The 18,754-nt window shown below is 41.2% G+C and overlaps 1 protein-coding gene across 2 annotated transcripts; it reads left to right on the top strand.

Moving 5' to 3' along the window:
- The first annotated feature begins 1,697 nt into the window (after positions 1-1,697).
- On the top strand, positions 1,698-17,016 carry ZFAND5 (zinc finger AN1-type containing 5). 2 transcript variants are annotated; one of them, XM_066988122.1, is made up of 6 exons: positions 1,698-1,903; positions 5,061-5,218; positions 5,649-5,763; positions 6,174-6,271; positions 14,986-15,111; positions 15,383-17,016. In XM_066988122.1, exons 2-6 carry the CDS (start codon positions 5,068-5,070, stop codon positions 15,529-15,531), a joined length of 639 nt encoding a protein of 212 aa, XP_066844223.1. In that variant the 5' UTR covers positions 1,698-1,903; positions 5,061-5,067; the 3' UTR covers positions 15,532-17,016. The 2 variants fall into 2 exon arrangements, with proteins under 2 accessions (XP_066844223.1, XP_013049971.1); XM_013194517.3 differs by lacking the exon at positions 1,698-1,903 and adding an exon at positions 2,811-3,114.
- Positions 17,017-18,754: the final 1,738 nt, after the last annotated feature.

Raw genomic sequence — 18,754 nt, 5'->3', positions numbered from 1 at the left:
TGATAGATGTGATCAACTGACATATTTAAATCAGTGGTATCCAAACTCTTTGGGTCATGCACCCCTATTAGTAACAGATTCTTGAGTATGCACACCCCATATATGTAATTTGTTTATAAAATATAAACACATATTTCTGAAGTTCCAGCATTTTCCTCCTGCACCCCAACAGATCTCCTACACCCCACTTTGCAGACCGCAAAAGAGGTGCTTTGGACGACACAGACAGCTGGGCATCTTCTGTGCTGTACTGTAGAGCCCATTCGGATGCAGAAATCTGTAGTCCCCATGGTCAGATATAGTTTGCTCATCACAAGTGCAGGCTAGTGAACTAACTACAGATTAGACTCTGCTTATTGATTTTGGTTTTAGGATAATGTAGCAGTCAGAGAAATTAAACTAGTAGTCAAACCAGCTAGTAAGTAAACCACTGATACAAAGCTAGCTAAAGCACCCTCAGAAGCAGTTCAAAGTATTAACAAAAGCTCTTAGAGGGTGAAAATGAGAGACGAGAGAAGGACACGAGACTCACACAAAGAGCAGGCACACTGTTCAGAACAGCCCATGAATTGCCATGTGTTTAGGCATGGCAATTTAGGTTCTGAAAGCAAAAATGGACCTAGACAAGACTGAGAAACGACAAGCACTGCCTAGGCTCAGCACCGCGAGCCCAACTGAGGCACCATCTGCCACAGCCACAGAGGTTCACAGCCTGGCACGTCTTGAACCGAGGCCTGCTCTTGTGGCACCCATAATGCCGACCACTTTCATCCGCTTAAGAATTTGGGCGTTCCAGTCACATAAAGACCTTTCTATACCCAATGATGCATTTTCTGCGTTGCAGTTAGGATAATGTAACATCACCCATGCTGAAACTGCCCAGGATTTCAGATTAATATAAAATATGGATGAGGATTTTCCTGGTAAGTCCGTTACCACTGTTCTATAGCTCAGGATTGCGTGTGAGAAAGCTGCAGATAGCAATGAAGATGTTCATTTAACTTAATAATTAAAGACCCAAAGAAACATGGGACACGACTGCCTAAGAGGCAATGGCTTTGCCATGCAGCACTACCGCTGATCCGTTTAAAGAAGACATGAGACTTAGATGTTCAACAAGAATATTCAACAACGTGTTTTCCATTAAAAACGTGTTTTATTCTTCATGTTTTCCATGAAAGCACCTCGTGGTGGGGCAGCTCCAGCAATCGGAGCGCTGCAAGGGACGGCGATGAGCCCCTCAGGAGGGGCAGGGGTGGAGGAGGAGGTCCTCGGGGAAGGAACCGCTGACGCGTGGGGCTCAGACCGGGGCTGGGGCGTCGGGCCGGATCGGGCCGCGTCGAGTCAGAGGGGGGGCGACCAGCCCCGACGCGGCGGGCGCGCTGCACACCAGCGCCCGGCGGAGCCCCTCACGAGGCCCCCAGCCGCCGCCCCCTCCCTAACCGGGGGGGGGGTGGGCTCCAACCGACCGACTCCGCGCGTGCCTCTGTGACGCCACCGCAGGGGGCGGGGCTCTGCCCCTCCCCTCCCACTCCCCGTTTCCCCCCCTCCTCCTCGCGGCAGCGCGCATGCCCCGCCGGCGTGCCTCGGCGCGGGACGGCAGGAGGCGGAGCCGCCGCCAGCGGGCGGGCCCCGCCCCCTCCCCTTCTTCCTCCTCCTCCTCCTCCTCCTCCTCCTCCTCCTCGTCCCCGCCCCGCGCCCGCCGGCTCCTTCCCGCCGCCCGCCCCTCGCGCCGCGCGCGCCTCGCCTCGCGCCGGCGCCGCTGCCCCGACGGCCGCGGCTGCTGCGGGAACAAAGGAGGGAACCGGCGGCGGCGGCTGCTCCGCGCCCCTCGCCCTGCCGGCAGCGGCCCGCAGCCACCCGACGAGCCCGCCGCGGGGCACCCGGCCCCCGCCGCGACCAGGTAGGGGGGGGCGCCGGGGGGCGAGCTGGGGCACGGGGCACGGGAGGTGGCCTCACCCTTCGGTTCCAGCCCGCTCCCTGCCGGCCCCGCCGCAGACAATGGGGCGGCCGCGGCCCGGCCGTGACTCAGGGCTTTGCGAGGCACGGCGCGGCCCTTCCCCCCCCCCCCCCCCCCCAGGCTGGGGATCCTGGTCCTCGGCCCGGCCGCCCGCGGGGCTTTGTGCGGCGGGGGGTGGGTGGGTGTGAGGGGGGGGGGGGCGCTGAGCGCCTGGCGCTGCCGTGCCTTTTGTCTGGGCCCGGGCGGCGTTTTAAATCGCGGCCCGTCTGCTGCAGGGTCGGCAGCCCCCGGGTTTCTCCATACGGGTGTGTGTGTGGGTGTGCGTGCTTCGGCTGGGGGACCGCGGGGGCGCTCGGTTCACACGCCGAGCAAAACATCCCCCTTCGGCCTCGTGGAGCCCCGGGGAGCACCACTCGCTCACTTTGGAGGCACAATAAAATCATCGTATTCTATCCCCCACAAAGGGAAACAGCCTGGCCGTAACCCCCCCCCTCCCCCCCCCAAGAGCTTTGTTGGGAGGTGTTTTCGTGACCCTCTGGTCATCTGTCAGGCCCGCTGCCCGCCGCCCCTGCTGCCAGCTGGGGATGAAAATGGCTGTTGGAGGCGCCTGGCTCGTGATGCTGCATTTTCCCGGCCGAAATGAAGCCTCCGCGCTCGGCCCTCCCTCTGGAAAGGAAGCCGGCGTCGTGCTAATCGGATTTTATATTTTCCCCTCGCAGTGGGTGTATGCTCGGCTGCCTCGGCTCTGTGGGCTGTGTAGGAGTTGGCAGCCTTCGGAGATATAAATAGAAGCTGATTTCAGAGGCCCCTGTTGACGGGGTTTTGTGTCTGAGCCTGTGGCTCAGCCTGTCACATTGCAGCCTTGTGACAGGCGGAAGCTAATGCGCTCCCGCATGTGACCCGCGCTTCTGAGAAATGCTACGGCAGGCGGGCAGGCGCATGTGATGGCATCAGGAGCTGGTTTTCCAGGGGAGTAGGGCTCGGTCCGGGGGAAGCCGTCAGATCGCTGCTGGTACTCCAAGGAGAGGTCCAGCAGGGGAGGACTGGTTGGAGAAGCGTGGGATTTGCCTCGTCTGAAACCCTCGCTTTTGCTGTTGTCGGTTCAGGAGGTTATACAGCCAAATCTAGTGTGGTGGATAGCAGACTCGCTTCGGGTAGGTGCCTTATAACTGTTTGCCTACTGGTGATGCTTTCTTTTAGAAGAAACAAGTGACACTCGGACCTTCTTCAGGAGCCTAAAAAGCACCGTTTGTAAAGGGCTGGACAACAGCTTGACCTTTAAGATCAGGGGCATGTGTTTCAAGTAGTGGGGGAAGGTGCTGACAAAGGAGCTGTGAAGACTGTTGTTTGTAATGTTTTAAAAAACAGCATTAGCACCTAAAGATAGGTTTAGTGAGTGGTGAAACAGCGTGTTAATTTGAAAGTGAGGTTGATGGTGGCAGCGTATTTGATAACTCTTTGAGCTTACCTGCTTACCAGGAGGGCAGAAGTAGGGTCTTTGCTTTAGATAAGCATAAACCTGCAATGTAGGTAAGGTTGTGTTTTTGTTTGCTTGTTTTGATTTCTCTAGTTTGGTCATAATTTGTGCTGATTCCTCGGCTGGGGTGTGTGGCTGTAAATCCATAACGTGTTCTATCAGAGCAAGCGTGAAGCTGTTCTGCAGGACTACCTGTACCTATACAGCTATCTATACCTGGAGAAATGAGGTCCCGTGATCACCTGCAGACAAACAGATTAATTTTACTTGTTCATCTCCTGTTACTGATTTACTTTTTTTTCCAGAAATTTAGTTTAACTAAACAAAGATTGCTTTGCCCTTAGTTGCAGTTATCATACTATTGAAATCTAAGTTTACTAATTGCAGTGTGGTGTTTCTGAATTGTAAGCATTTTTTCTGTACAGTGCAGTAAACCTGTTTTTGACACTTTTGAGTTCTCACAAACATCAAGTGGTCAAGTATCTTTCATTATTATGTGTGCTCCTGAGTAGGAAGATAGTCATCAAGAGATGACACTAACATAAATCTTCCCAAGTGCCATGTATAGTGCTTCTTCTAAATCTTGGGAGGACAAGTGCAGTATTCTTGTGTGTCCTCAATTTGTAGTAGATTGCTTGATTGCCATGCTCTACTTTTGTTGCCCTTGGGAATGAAGGATTTGGTTGCTATATCAGTTTTTCTACTAACCTTGCTTTGCAGAGGTTAACCAACAGTGAAGGTGAAGTATTTTTGTTCCTAGCAACTGCAGTGCATGGCAGAGTTAGTGTTGTCTACATTTGGAAGGTTCAAAAGTCTCGCTGTAACTTTATTAAGACGAAGGATTTAACTGGCAACGTGATAGAATGAATCCAGCAGCCTAAAGTTGTTGATTTTCTTTTCTTTGGAAGAGTAAGATCAGGTCTAAGCTTACTTCAGAAACGCTGTTTAGGTTCTGTTGAAGAGCCTGTTGTACACATGTTGTTGCCAGTTAATACCGAGTATCAGCTTTCATACACAACCTGAGGAGTATTCAAGGCCTTGTTTTGGAAACTCTTCCTAAAGATAGGAATACAGATTAATGGCTGTTGCCAATACTTAAGGGATTTTTACTCTTCCTTTTAATAAGTATATTGTGCAAATCAGACCTCCTATTAGTGGAACTAGCATCAAAATGATGCAAGATCAACATTACTGAAAAGGTGGGGTTCTCCTGATGGAGCCTGAAAAACTAAGCTATGTTAGTTGCCACAGTTATTTGGTAGATACAAGTTTGGTCTTGCTTATTCTGCATATGCACATTAATGTTAAGTTGTTAATAAAGGGCTGTTTTTGCCATTACGTTGAATTTGTTCGCAACCTGCACACACATCTGTGTCCAACAAGCACATTGTTGTTATACTGATTACTGAGAAGTACTTTTTCTTCCCTTGAAGGTTCATAATGATGTTACTTAGCAATACAATTGCAGTATTGAATGGTATATTAATGTCCATATAAACCTCTTTAAGAATGCTGATATCACCTTTTGGGGGCAGGGTGAGCAGGCATACTTTAACTCTGTAACCCTGTAATTGATTTTGGTGACATGCCAGCTCCTAATGCAGTTCTTGGTTTTATTTACAGCATCGAGATGACTCAGGAGACAAACCAGACCCCAGGGCCCATGCTGTGTAGTACAGGATGTGGATTTTATGGAAATCCTAGGACAAATGGGATGTGTTCTGTTTGCTACAAAGAGCATCTTCAGCGACAGCAGAATAATGGCAGAATCAGCCCAATGGGTAAGGGTGTCCAGTGTGTGTGGTTTTTTTTAATTGTTGGTGCAGTCTTTTTTTAACTAAAACATACAGATGAAGAAGAATCCCAGAACACATTTCATAAGAACTTCTTAAGGCTGTGTGCTAAAATAATGAATGTTAAAGAGAATACTACTTTAAACATAGCAAAAATAAAAATGTATTTGTGTAGTGTGTCAAGGTCCACCTTTAGTTTTCTTTTCCACTTCCCTTCAGTGTAAGTATATTGTTGTACAATCTCTGTATTTTGGCTGCTAGCAGTGTAGTTTGTCTTGTAAGTAAGAAGTAACGTGCAGTATAATGAATAATGTGTGCAGTATATTCTTGTGAACAGTTCATAACTGTGTACAAGAATATTTGACTAATGTATTCTACAACTCATTTCTAAATGGCTTTTCAAATCCTTGTTATATAGGAACAGCCAGTGGTTCAAACAGCCCTACCTCAGACTCTGCATCTGTACAGAGAGCAGATACTACTAGCTTAAACAACTGTGAAGGTGCTGCTGGCAGCACATCTGAAAAATCAAGGTAAGTTGAAAGTATTGTTTTGAGTTTGAATGAGCTTGTGAGTGTGTAGCAAGTTAAAGGCTGGCAGTAATTTTGGCCTACTGCACTGAATTTCTGCAGAGCAAAAGGGGACAGTGTACCTGACAGTGCTTTATGAATATTTATAAATGACAAGTGATTAAAATTTTTGGTGTTGGGCTGCTGCATTTTCAGTTTATCTGGAGAAGTACTTTGCTGCAGATTTGACTATTTTCTTCTAGGGGGAACTAAAGTAGAGTCCAAAATGTGTTTTGAAGATGGTAGAAGCAGAGGTCAGCAACATGTATTAGTAGTAATTAAACAGGTAGTTTATTGATGGGTTTGGACAACTTAAGCTTTTATTATGTACTCAAAACTAATGTAAAATTACATGTTTCACTGTACATAAACAGAAATGTGCCTGTTGCCGCTTTGCCTGTTACGCAGCAAATGACAGAAATGAGCATTTCAAGAGAGGAAAAAGTAACACCGAAAACAGAGACTGAGCCAGGTATGTTTGCAGCGTAACACTGGGTACCACTGGTGACTTAAGAGGCTGATGGTTTACTTTCTCCTGAGGAGATATCTCGCATTGTAGTGGTGGTCTTGAGGAGCTGTTAAGGTGGTTGTTAAAGATGCATTTTGAGTACTCTCCCCTTGGAATCAAGAAAAATAACCAGTGATAGAATATATTTTTTTGTCCATGTTTGATGTTAGTAACAAAGAAGTTTACACCTGTGAAGGTAGTTTTCGCTTCCAAGCTTTCATTTATTTATTTTTAAAGTAAGGCACTCTGAAATTACATGATGGCAAGGTGGTCAGTTTTGAAGTCAGTGTTGAGATTTCTGTTTATAATCTAGCAGCGCAATTCCTGCTGACTCATGGTGGTCAAAATGTCTTGTTGCATTTAGAGAGTGGAGTTCTTAAGAATTCTGTTCTACAGAGGAATGAGAGTGGGTGGAGGGAATACATGGTTTAAAAATACTAACAAAAACTGTTAAAGGCTCTTGAACCTGAGTAATCTGTAGGTATAACCAAAGCATTGTCCTGTGAATGTAGGATGCTTAAAGCCTTAGTTGCTGGGAGTGAATCTGAAGTTCAGAAGTTTTATTCTCCTACTGGAAGGTTGTAGCTGTAGTAGTTAGTTCAAAGTTTGAAGTATAAACTTCTTGGAGGGAGTCAGGAAGGTACTGCTTCCATACTTGCAAGTGAGTGGCTGAATTCATGTATTGGTTGGTTCAAATGGATATCTTAATGCACTTGTTCAATACCTATATGTCCACATTTTTTTGATTTAACTTAGCAGTTGTGAACAGTCTTAAATCATTGGAAGCTGAAGTTTGGTTGCAACTTTGTTCACTTAAACTGAAGACAAAATTAATTTTCTCAGTTTTGAACTCAGCGGGATGAAAAATGCAGAAGATGCTTCTCAATACCATATAAAAATGATTTTTAGCTAATCTTTGCCACAAAAATGACCACAGCAACATCTGATATTTAATTGCTTACTATTTGTAGAAAGGAGTTTGCATTTGCAATAAAACATGCTAAGTTAAGATTCTGTGAGAGCTAAAGCCAAGAAAAAAACACTTTATGTACAGACTGAGAAGTGTGAGAAAAATCTCAAAGTTTCTTCAGACAGGATCTTCTGTGAAGCTATTTTATTCGCGATTGCAATGGAAGGTGTCCTGCCAATTAGGAGCACATATTAGTAAACAAATCATAACCTTTTGTTCCCTATTACCCAACACCTGATCACTTCCACTGTTTCATCATTCGTTGAGTACTACAGGTTCACAAGCTACTCCATGCTCCTCTATACCATATACGTACAATTTTTTCCTTCAACCCTTTAATTTCTTTTTCCGTTTTTTCTCCTTTCTTATGTTTTGAGAACTTGTGATCTTTGTTTTACTGTTCCCACACTGCTCATCCTGTTTTTCTCAAGCTTCTACCTTATTTTGGAACAGTGCGGCCTTCTACTGTCCACTTAACAAGGAGAAGTGATAAGTAGCTATGACTACACAACTACCTTTGAATACAGAAAATTAGTTCTCTGCTGCAAAAACACAACTTAGTTTCTCACAGAAGGGATTTTTTACAACTATTAATTTTGTATATAAGTAGACTTTCTGTAGGTAACTGTAGGTAAGAGTCTTAAGTTATTTTTATAAACACATGCATCCTTTTTAAGAATTCCTATCTGAAACGGTGTCAAGAAAGAGAGGAATGTATAAAATGGTAGCGGTAGTGAAGTACTAGTGAATTTACTCTTACTAGAACTGCCGATAAATAGGAGTTAGTCCTTTTGCCAGGTGTAAAGGGCAATCTCCAGTTTCTGTTGACATAGCACCTGTTTTTTCCTTAACAAGTGAACTGTATGTTAGCTAGTGTCACACAGCACTTGGTTGATTAGAAAAGGGGAGAAAAATCCAAAAGCTCAACTAAAGAGACTTATGTATTGTTCTAAATAATCTTGCAGGTTGAAACAAGCTACAAAGCTGTCACAAGCTGGTATAGATGTCAGTGGAAAAACTACCACAGAACTTAAATGTGTCTGAGGAACAAAAGTTCTGGAACAGAACTGCCTGCCTTAGTTGCAGCCTTTCCCCACTTAAAGGGGGCTTATAATAAAAAAAGGTGGAGAGACTTTTTACAAGGGCATGTAGTGAATGAGACAAGGAGTAATGGTTTTAAACTGAAAGAGTAGTTTTAGATTGGACATAAGGAAGAAACATTTTACAGTGAGGGTGTTGAGGCACTGGAAAACATGGCCCGGAGAAGCTGTGGATGCCCCATCCCTGGAGGTGTTCAAAGCCAGGCTGGATGGGGCTTTGGGCTACTTGGTCTCCTGGGAAGGGTAGAGTGCCTATGGCATGGGGGTTGGAACCAGGTGGTCTTTAAAGGTCCTTTCCAATCCAGAGCAGCCTGTGATGCTGTGATACCCATAAATCTTTGAAACGGCCTCAACTTCTGTGAAGTGCTAAGTTTCCTCTTAAGTGTTAAGGTTTGGCACAGATTGTAGACAGCATAGGATAGTGTCCTTATGTATTATTCTTGGGGTTTGCTGGATATGTAAGATTCACAAATTGGTGTATTCAATGGTATGTCGATCTCCAGATGTTGCATGCCACAGAGTCTGGCCTGGACTTTAGAATCCCTGTCATGTCTGGACTGGTTGCATTTTTCTTCTTTTCCTTTTTCCTGCAACTTCTTGTGTGTGCTGTTCTTTCTTCCTGAGGAGGAAACAATAATAAAGAATAAATAATTCATGTCACCTCATAACAGCAAAGCTAATGCTTTCTGGGAGGTGTAATTCTCTAAGAAAATGCCACAGTCATGTAGTTGCTAATGAAAACATGGTCTAGTTTAAGCACAGTCTGAATTTTGTAACTGTTTATCAGATAGTAGTAGATCGTGAACTAACAGTGTAGCCTTCAAGTAAAGTAGGTCTTTCTCCCTTTAACATTTCAACGGCATCAAGTTGTGTTCTCTTCTGCCAGATTTTAATTAGAAATTGAAATTTTTTGATATTTCCCTTGGAAGCCAGAATGTAATAAATATCTGTTATTGACATCTGGTCAATTGACTTTTTTTAACTATAGTGTGAAGTTGTACTTGTTTGCTGATAGAATTGAAGCATCAGACTTCAGAAGTTGCTGTGGTTGAGAACAATAAAACATTAAGTTCTTATTTTGCTTAATTTGTTTTCCCAGGTTGAAGTGTCAACCTGGATTTTCATTCAGACAAATCAAGTTTTAAGACAACCATGTCTTAAGAATTGAAGGGAGAAGAAATACGTGGCAGATGTAACTGACCCAGTTGGTTGTAATTAATATCTATCATGCTATATATTCTTATAACTTGTAATTCTTAGTTCAGCTTTATTGTTTGTAATTTCAGAGTTGAATTGTGGTGTGTTCAGTTCAGCTGCTTATATAATGAACTGCTCACAAGTCAGAGAAACCTAAATCCCTTTACTTCCAAACTCCAATTCATAAGTGGGCACTACTTAATAATATTTTTATAAGCTTTTGATATGCGTTTACATTCCTTAGTAAGGATTGAATTCTAGCACAGTCTTTAACGTTGGGATTTACCCAAAGCATTCTAGAAATATGATTCACAGCTGGTTTTTTCCTCCATGCTGTGTTACAGGAATTAAATTCAAAACCTAGCGAACTTTTTCCTTCTTTGTGGTAATCAGAACAATATACTTACCAAGTTGGTGAGGCATGCTGGAGCCCTTCCTTAAGAAACTTGTTTTGTTTTAGTAGGTATACAAGTAGAAATAAGAAATACATACGAGAGTGAACTGAGCTACATATTAAGCATTAAAAGCAAACTGTTTTGAAAACAAGTATGTTTAAACAATCATGTTGTTTTGAGTTGCAGCATAGTTTTAGCATTTTTTGTGGTTTTGCAGGTCAGTTACCTTGTTCAGTGATGAGTCTCCTGTCGGGTCTGTAAGTGTTACCAGACATAATTAGTATCAGCATGGTAAACAGACTTGGTGTGGTTTGGTTTTTTAACCCAGTAATAGCTTCGTTTTAGGGAGTAGAGTGTGGTAAGTTCTTTCTGTGAAACCGCAGCTATGGAGTAGCACTGCCTTTAAAAAAAAAAGTGAATAGGAAATTGAATTGATGTAAGTCATGGTCTCGTTTAAAATACTTATTTTAAAAATACCCAAGTACTGCTAACTTAAGGTCTAATTCCGTCCATGTTGTAGGTTACCCGTTCTGTTCTTGAAGTTGGTATTTAATGAGCTTCAGAAGACAGTGGAAGATAGTGATTGGCTTACTTGTCTTTTGACTCTAAAAAGCCAATCTGATTAATTATTTTACAGCTGTCCGGCATTCAGGTTCAGACCCTGCTATGCGTTGCCCTAACTTGCATTGTAGATAAAGTCACTGTGTTTTATCTGTGATGTATACAGTGTGTCACAGATAATATTGTAAGATGCCGAATAGACAGCTAGCTTATGAAATATGGTAGGCTTGAGATGGTGTCTAAATGTTATGTTTCAATAACTGCCTTGTTAATTCTGACTTGGCTTCACAAATGCTTATAGTATATAACCGTGTTGTTATCTGTAGATAGTTCCTTTGTGGCTGTCAGTAAAATTATCTGACATAACTTATGTTCAAAATAATTAGTTCATCTTCATATTTCCCATGTCTGTTATAGCACCAGTAGATATCCCTGCTTGAAATAATTCAGAAATGTAATCAGTAATCTCTTGGAAGTCTTGAAGCTGTATACCTTGGAAAGTGGTCCTGTGCTTGTTGCTGATAGAATGTTATTTAATCTTTTTAACAGAGGTATACGTCAAAGATCAAGCCTTCATGGTGTCCAAATTAAAGTGTATTTCTGTGTGATATTTAAACTGGGCTATCATTATGTTGTATTAATGCAGTGGTAAAGATATTCCATGTGCCTGTTAGTTGGGTACGTGGGAGATAAATTACGTGCTGCATAATATGTTCATCCCCTTTCTTTGACATGAAATTAAAAATGGTGTTTATTCTTCAGCCTTTCATCATGAGCACTTAGATTGCCATAGCAGCTGTGGTTTCTGAAAAATAAAGTATTTACTCTCAAGAAGCTTGATACAGCATAAATAGAGCATAATAAGTACCGTCCATTTTTTCAGACTCAAATTTTACATACAAGCCCTTTGTATGTAAAATGCAATACAAGGCTGTAATAATTTGTAGTTTCTGCTCTGATACTGCAGAAGTGCAGTCTGTCTTCCTGATGACTTTTGAGTTTATTTTTTTCTGTTCTAACTTTTGTAAGTTCTTCTGTGGTGGCCAATGGGGTTAGTGTCATGAAGTCAGGATGTTAAAAACAGTTCTATTTTATCCTTTCAAGACTTGCTTTGCTCCACTGCCATGCTTTCTACTTGCTAATACCTTGGCAGTTATGCAGTCTAAGCTGTTGGGATCTTATTTTTGGTTAATTTATGTATGGTCAGAAGAAGCTTCATGTTACTTTGGTATGCTCTTCTGGTTGCTTGTAGTATAGGGAGGGTTGAAGAGTGGTATTACTTTATTTTTATCAGGTTTTGTTCAAGTGAAAAGTGGCAGATTCGTTCTCTCAGTGGAGAGGTCTCAGCGGAAAAATACCTGCAGTAGGTATGCTCTTCTGCAGCAGCCATGTTGGTTGATACTAGCAAAACTACTGTTAGTTTTGAAAATCTAGTTATTTAAGTGGTTGTCACTTTTGAGTATAAGTCACTGAGGGTTAATAACTTGGTCATAGAAGAGCTTTGTTTCCTTTTTGTAGGACGCCTCCATGCGCAGGTTGGGTAGAACATGCTGTGGCGTGTGGCTAACTTCACTGTTCCCACACTCCTTCTGTAAAGATGCATCTGATGTTCAGGCTATGTGTGAAAGAAGCTATCCCAAGTCTTGATGCAGTGAGTCCAGTTAAGCCATGGTGATTGTATGGCAAACATTTAGTGTTCTCACCTGGTGTTTTGTAGTATGTGGTTTACAGTATAAAATTAACTTCATGTATTGAGGACTAGAGTTGTACTTGCCCAGTTAGATTTGGCTTCTCTGCCAAAGGAAGCCTTCTGTGACAACCTGTTGTCAGGACAGTAACTGAATTTATGTTGGCTCTATTAATTTGGATTTAGGGAGCTCTTCCCTATCTTATTGTATTGGGACCTTTTAGTGCCTGTTTCTGCATATTGCCTACTGCTTCTGCTTCTTTCCTGAATATAGTTTACTGAAGGATCCTATTCGCAGCCCATTCAGGAAATGGGCCTCTGCAGTTTCTGAGGAACTCGGAGTAATGAAAATAATCCTGTGCTGACATGTGTGGCAGTGAATACTTGTCACAATTTCCTTATGCAGAGGAGGAAGCATACCTGTAGTAGCTGATAATGTTCTCCTTTAGGTGGATTTAAATGTGTTTGTTTAGTGGCACAGAGTGATCTACTAGACTTTTCTTTATGCATTGGTGATTCCTGGGAAGCTGTCATTTGCACTTTTACTTCCTTGTGAGCATGTTAGGCAGTGATAAAGGTTGTTCCTGTTCTTGTTTTCATTTTCTCTTGGTTCATGCTGTGAGTGACTTCAATTACTTAAGTCACTCTTGATTTGCCCCTTCGTTTTCTCTTTCATCTGATTGAAACAGCATGCATCCTTCTATGGCTCATACTATGAGTTGGTTCTGATGCAGATGAAGGTTCCCTCTGGCTAGCTATACGCCTAATTGCAGAGTGCAGAAGTATTTTTGTTCTTTTTTATTTGTAATGGCTTATGATTAGCTTTTCTTTTCCCCTTTTTTTTATTTAGCAGTATAACAAATCTAAAAGGAGTTTGTTTGGCCATACTTGTTGGGAGGTGTTGTATCAATTTTTCTTTAATGCCATAGCTGAGGCCTGTTAGTTAAGGTGCCTAGGATCCAAGAGGTTTACATTATTTGTGGTATCACTGGGTTTTAACCTGTTCTAGTTAGAAGCTCTTGAATAGGTTAACTGATACCAAACGCTCCTTTCCTTGGGTTTAAAGACAAGCTCAGAGCATGATATCTGCTGATCTAGAAAATGATAATCAATTGTAAAGACAAAAGTTTTCTCAACAAATTCAGTAGCAGAAATTACTCCAAAAAGTACTGATAGCAGTACTAAATTATAGTGCAAGTTCTGTAGTATCTTGTGACCCTTGGACTTAATATCAGGGACTTCCTAAATTGTTAGAAAAATCTCTGCAAGATGACAAAAATGTAGAGAAGGGCCTTAGTGGGTCATTATATGAGTTGCTACTTATAAGAGAATATCAGTAGCTGTTGTCTTACTGTGTAACATTTCTGGGTATGAGCAGTGAGGGCTCCTTATTACCTCTGAGAACTTGTCACTTTTAAGCCTTGATTAGACTGTGAACTCCTGGCTGAGGGCTGTTTTGTGCAGTGAATTGTGAGGTTTTCTAGGTGTTAGTGCTAATTGTGAGCTATTATTTTTTTATTATACATATGAACATGATAATACAAATGCAACTTAAATATTCATATAAAAGTAAAGAGAAAAACAGTAAACATAAATAGTTCTTTATGTCTGGAAAACTCCACTTTTCACAGGATGCAAACAAATCTAGACTAAGAAACCCTATTTGAATGCGTAACATTGATTACAAATGTGTCTTTAAGACTTATGTACTCCACTTATTCTGGAATGCATCTTCTAGTTTGCTTCTTGTATTTTAAAACAATGGATGTCGTCATAACAGCTGGGAGAACTCAGGCTAACTGTGCTAAGAGCAGACTTCATGAGTTGTATGTGTTAAAGTTGGTGTACGGGCATATCTGTTTTCTTCCATGACAGTTGTCTGTAAAGAGGATATTAAATAAAAATGAAAGGGTTTTTTAATTATTTGATGAGAAAATATTAAACAGATCCATAAAAGGACAAAATTTTATCCTTTAGAGAACACAGATTTGACCGAATGTTTTCATGACAAAAGGCAAGTGAAAAATGAGTCATTTTGACTCCACCTGCTTGCATGTTAAAACTGAATTCAGTACAAGAATGCAGATGCTTAGTGTGAAAATCTGTACTTCATTCTTCAAGTTACTGAAAGTGTCTCAATGAGACTCTTGTGAATTTTGTGCGTTGTTGCTGCATCTGTCTTAGAATCATCAGTTTGCTAGGAACTGTTTTGTTTAACTGTTTCAGGTTTTGGTTCACCTGACTTCATAAGTATAATGGCAGACTAATCCAGTACTCTGACAGTAACACATTACTGAAAATTTAGTTAGTTTCTAAAATATGTTCCAGTTAATTGTATTGTCTGCTGGTATCCTGTCTGTTCAACAACTTTAACCATAACTGTTGTTACTGTTTTAGATTAAACTGTACCTGATTATATGATTTTTTTAATACTAAGCATACGTGGAACTTGCGGAGTGCTTCCCAAGCCCTTAGCACTTGGATGGGTATAATGGATAAGTGTCTTAAATTTTCTGGCTGGTGGAACTGTGGGGAAAATCTCAGTGTCTTGTGCAGACCTGAAAGGGAAATTTGTAGGGTACCTTAAAACTCTTTATTCCTGATTTACATGTTCATAGACTAGTGTGTATAGTACTTCAGACAACGGACTTTAGGGTCTTAGTAAGGGGAATTAATCCTTAAGAACTAAATACTTGCTAATGAACTTCATTAGGGAAGTGAAGGAAAGGGAGAAAATTAACCTTTATTTCTTTTGCTTGCTTTAACAGTTGTTACCCAACCAAGCCCATCAGTTTCTCAGCCTAGTACTTCGCAGAGTGAAGAGAGAGCTCCTGAACTGCCCAAACCAAAGAAGAACAGATGTTTCATGTGCAGAAAGAAGGTTGGCCTTACAGGTATGGGAACACTTTGTCAGTGTTCAACAGATCTGTATGAATAGCTGCCTCTTACTAGTTTAGACTTAATGAAATATCTGTGAACATTAAACTTACTGCTGATTTGAAATCCAAACGACTTAGTACAATTGGTATTTAGGAAAAGTTCATTTTTCTTATGCTGGGTATCAGACAAACATGCCACCTTTGTCTGCAGTGACTAAGGCCTTAATTTACAGCTTACTTAAATATGAAGCTTCCTGGTGATGGTGTGTGTTTTTTCTTTGTACAGGATTTGACTGCCGATGTGGAAACTTATTTTGTGGACTTCACCGTTATTCTGACAAGCATAACTGCCCATATGATTACAAAGCAGAAGCTGCAGCAAAAATCAGGAAAGAGAACCCAGTTGTGGTGGCTGAAAAAATCCAGAGAATATAAATTAACCTGCTTGTGAAAAGACTGATTTTTTTTTTTATTCTATCCTAGGAAAACATTGAAGAGCAGGTGCATGACCATTTTCCTTTCTTCTCCAAAGATTTACTTTTAGTCTCGTCTGTCTTAATGATATTTCAGAATCTTTGGGTGTTTGTTACAGGCAGAATTGGATAGATACAGCCCTTGAAACATATATGCCCTCCCCAGAATATAATTGGATGATCAGAAACCTGCACAGGAATACACATGCACAGAGGACAGACTCTTTAGTTCATGTGTGCCAAACAGATGTATGCTATCTGCATGTTTGCAGCAGATCTGCCTTTTGAGGTCTGTTTGAGGTATATAATCTTTGACTAGTGTTATGTGCCTGTTTTGGAGAAGGATACATCAAAAAGGTTGGCAGTCAACTTCTATCATTCAATATCTCATTCTAGTCTTAGTTTCAATGCTCCATTGTTTTCCACCAGAACGTCAGCTGTGTAGAGGGGTCTACCTTTCCAGTAGGGTAAGTGTTAGTGCCATATTTAAGAAAGCCACTTAGTTGTGCTGAGGGAAAAACAGAAAAAATCAGATACATGTGAGAAGAAAACTGTTTTGAAACAGATCACATTAACTTTATAATCACGAAAATAGGTTCCCAAAGGAAGTATCCTGTTGCGAACTTAAGAACTGGCCTGCAATGGAATTGTCTGCTTTTCCTTGCATAGCTAAAACTTGTGTAGCACCATATTGTAAGATTGGTTTAAAAAACACAAGTTACATCATTTTTAGACATACCACAACAGCTCTGTCAAGCAACGTGTCTCAGTAAGTTGCTAAAGTATTAGAGCGGTTTATTATTCATATACTACTTATGTTCAATGTGTTCTGAGTTCAAAAGAATATTACATTTTTTTCTAGTTTTAATGTAACAGTTGCACCATTCTGCATGGAAAACCATACCCAACATGGCTGCTGTAGACTTAAGTGGTAGCTGGAACCATTCTTGGAGGGCTGCTTTATCATTTTTAATTGTACTTGGGTGTAGGACTGTAGTGTTCTTGGGTGTATTGCATGGGCTGCATTATCTACAGCATTGTACAATAACAACTCTAGAAAAGGCGGTATACTTCACTGATGCTTGTCTGGTAATATCACTTCTGTGTTATAATGGAAGGGTTTTTTGTGATGTATGAAGCCTGTGTTTTTTATATAAACAAGTACAGTTTAGACTAGTGTTGTGGTAATGCCTGTTCTCATCTGTAAATACGTATGTACACAAGGCGCTACTTCTGAACTTCTGATTTTTATTGCAGTGTTCAGTCTTAGTTTTTACTTCACTAATAAAAGCATCAGGTTTTTGCTTTAATGTTGTTCTTTCAATTGAGTTATTAGATATGAAACATGTACAGATAGTTCATATTTATGTATTGCACATAATCGTGCTATCCAGCATTTATGCTATATTGTATTATGTAAATAATAAAAGTCATGTACAGAGGGAAATGCTTTTGTGATAGTTTTTGTTTTAGTTATTGCCATAATCCAAAGCTGACCTTCTTGAGATTGGATACAAAGTTAATACTAGGTTTACACAGATGTCCTCTTTTTGCTTAAGCCTCTGTATGTCTGACCGTGATTTGGATAGACCGACTTCTCTAACATGACTTGCTGAGGTCAGAAGCATGAATGGCTGGAATAACTACTTGATGGACAAACAAAAATGCCAGTGAACAGTGATGTGCTTCAAGGGAGCAAAGGAAAGCATTAATAATGATCTAATGATCTTCAAAGATAGTGGGGTCTCTTTCTGTTTTTTTTTGTTTGCTTGTGTGCCCCCCCCCCCCCCCCCCCCCACACACACAAAAAAATCTTCTTTCCAAAGGATCTGTTCCAATAAAGTCGGTATATTGACAATGTCATTCTGCCCACATCTTCACCAGCAGACCCAGGCAGGGTTACTGTCACGGTCAGCATCAGCATCCAAATGTGAAGGTGCGAAGGTTAAATATGTCAGTTGTATCCTTTCCAGTGAGAAAGACGAGTACAGAGTGCATGATGACTTGCAAGAAAACATCTTCACTGCTGGATAATGTATAAAAGTTGATTATATTAAGAATGGAAAATGTTCATCCTAATGGCTAGTACTACGCTTACATGGTAAGTAAGCTTGTACTGCAGCCATTGCATATACCTTCAATAATGGAACAAGGGCATGCTCTGGAACTATTTTCTGGGGTGGTTTTTATGACTTAATCATGGAACTGCTTTAAAGCACCAAAATTTTCATTTTTATGCCTTCTGTAGTAAATTTGTAAACTATTCAAAAACAGCATAATTATACATATTTCAAGCTAAGAGCACCTTGTAACAGTATTTGGGAAGAATGTGTCTGTATTGTGTGTATATAATGACGTGTATATACTGTCATGGTTAGGGCTAGAATACTGTAGGAAAACTAACCATGCTGGTACCAGTAGATCATGATTCTGTTGGTTTCAACCTTGCTATCTGTTTTATCTGAACACAGGCTGTACTTGGGAAGGATTGTTGGAGCAACTGATCTCAGTAGATCTATGGATGAAAGTGAGGAATGAGAAATACATCATTTTCTGTAAAATCATGAACTGTGTTAAGTATGTAAGTTGTCCACAAGTGGAGTGTGAGTGTATACTCAAAAGTAAGTCTGTAAGCCCCACTGAGCTCTGTTCTGTGTTAATAGCTTAAATAGTGATTATAGTCATTCAGGAGCCCTATTTCTGTTGAGGAACACTAAACACCCAAAGGTAGGCAAGGTTGTTTAAAAGGAACAGGTACTGCCAGAGGTTGGTTTGTTTACATCTAACTTAAAATACTTTTAAATAAACAATGGTACATAATCCTGCCCCCACCCCCTCACTATAACCATGGAGACTGGTATATATTCTTCAAATAAGTGTCTGACTCCTGCTGGACTGCCAGTCAGTTTTAATACAGTGGTATTAAAATGCTTTGAGGTGAAGAACCTGTCTTCTATAACATCTAAGCAGAAGTCACTCAAAAAGCTGCTGTCACTTGCTCTTTTGATTTAAAATGACAAATGACTACGAATAGTATACCCATCTTCCAAGAAAGAAACACCATCACTTCACGTGATGCCAGTCCTCATTTAACATTTGGCTGTTAGACTGAGATGTTCTGAACTTACACATAAACACATGGTTCTGGGAAGAATCTTCCTATGCCCCCAACATGTTTACCAGAT

Source organism: Anser cygnoides, chromosome Z, assembly GCF_040182565.1.
Source record: "Anser cygnoides isolate HZ-2024a breed goose chromosome Z, Taihu_goose_T2T_genome, whole genome shotgun sequence".
NCBI lineage: Eukaryota > Metazoa > Chordata > Aves > Anseriformes > Anatidae > Anser > Anser cygnoides.
The sequence above is the reverse complement of the archived record's forward strand: the minus strand, read 5'-3'. Positions and strand labels throughout refer to the sequence as shown.

Bases quoted from the DNA above. Each gene is read 5' to 3' on its own strand.
- ZFAND5 (XM_066988122.1), top strand. From the start codon at position 5,068: ATGACTCAGGAGACAAACCAGACCCCAGGGCCCATGCTGTGTAGTACA. The intron at 6,272-14,985 runs GTATGTTTGCAG...TTGCTTTAACAG, and splicing joins GAAAACAGAGACTGAGCCAG to TTGTTACCCAACCAAGCCCA. The intron at 15,112-15,382 runs GTATGGGAACAC...TTCTTTGTACAG, and splicing joins AAAGAAGGTTGGCCTTACAG to GATTTGACTGCCGATGTGGA.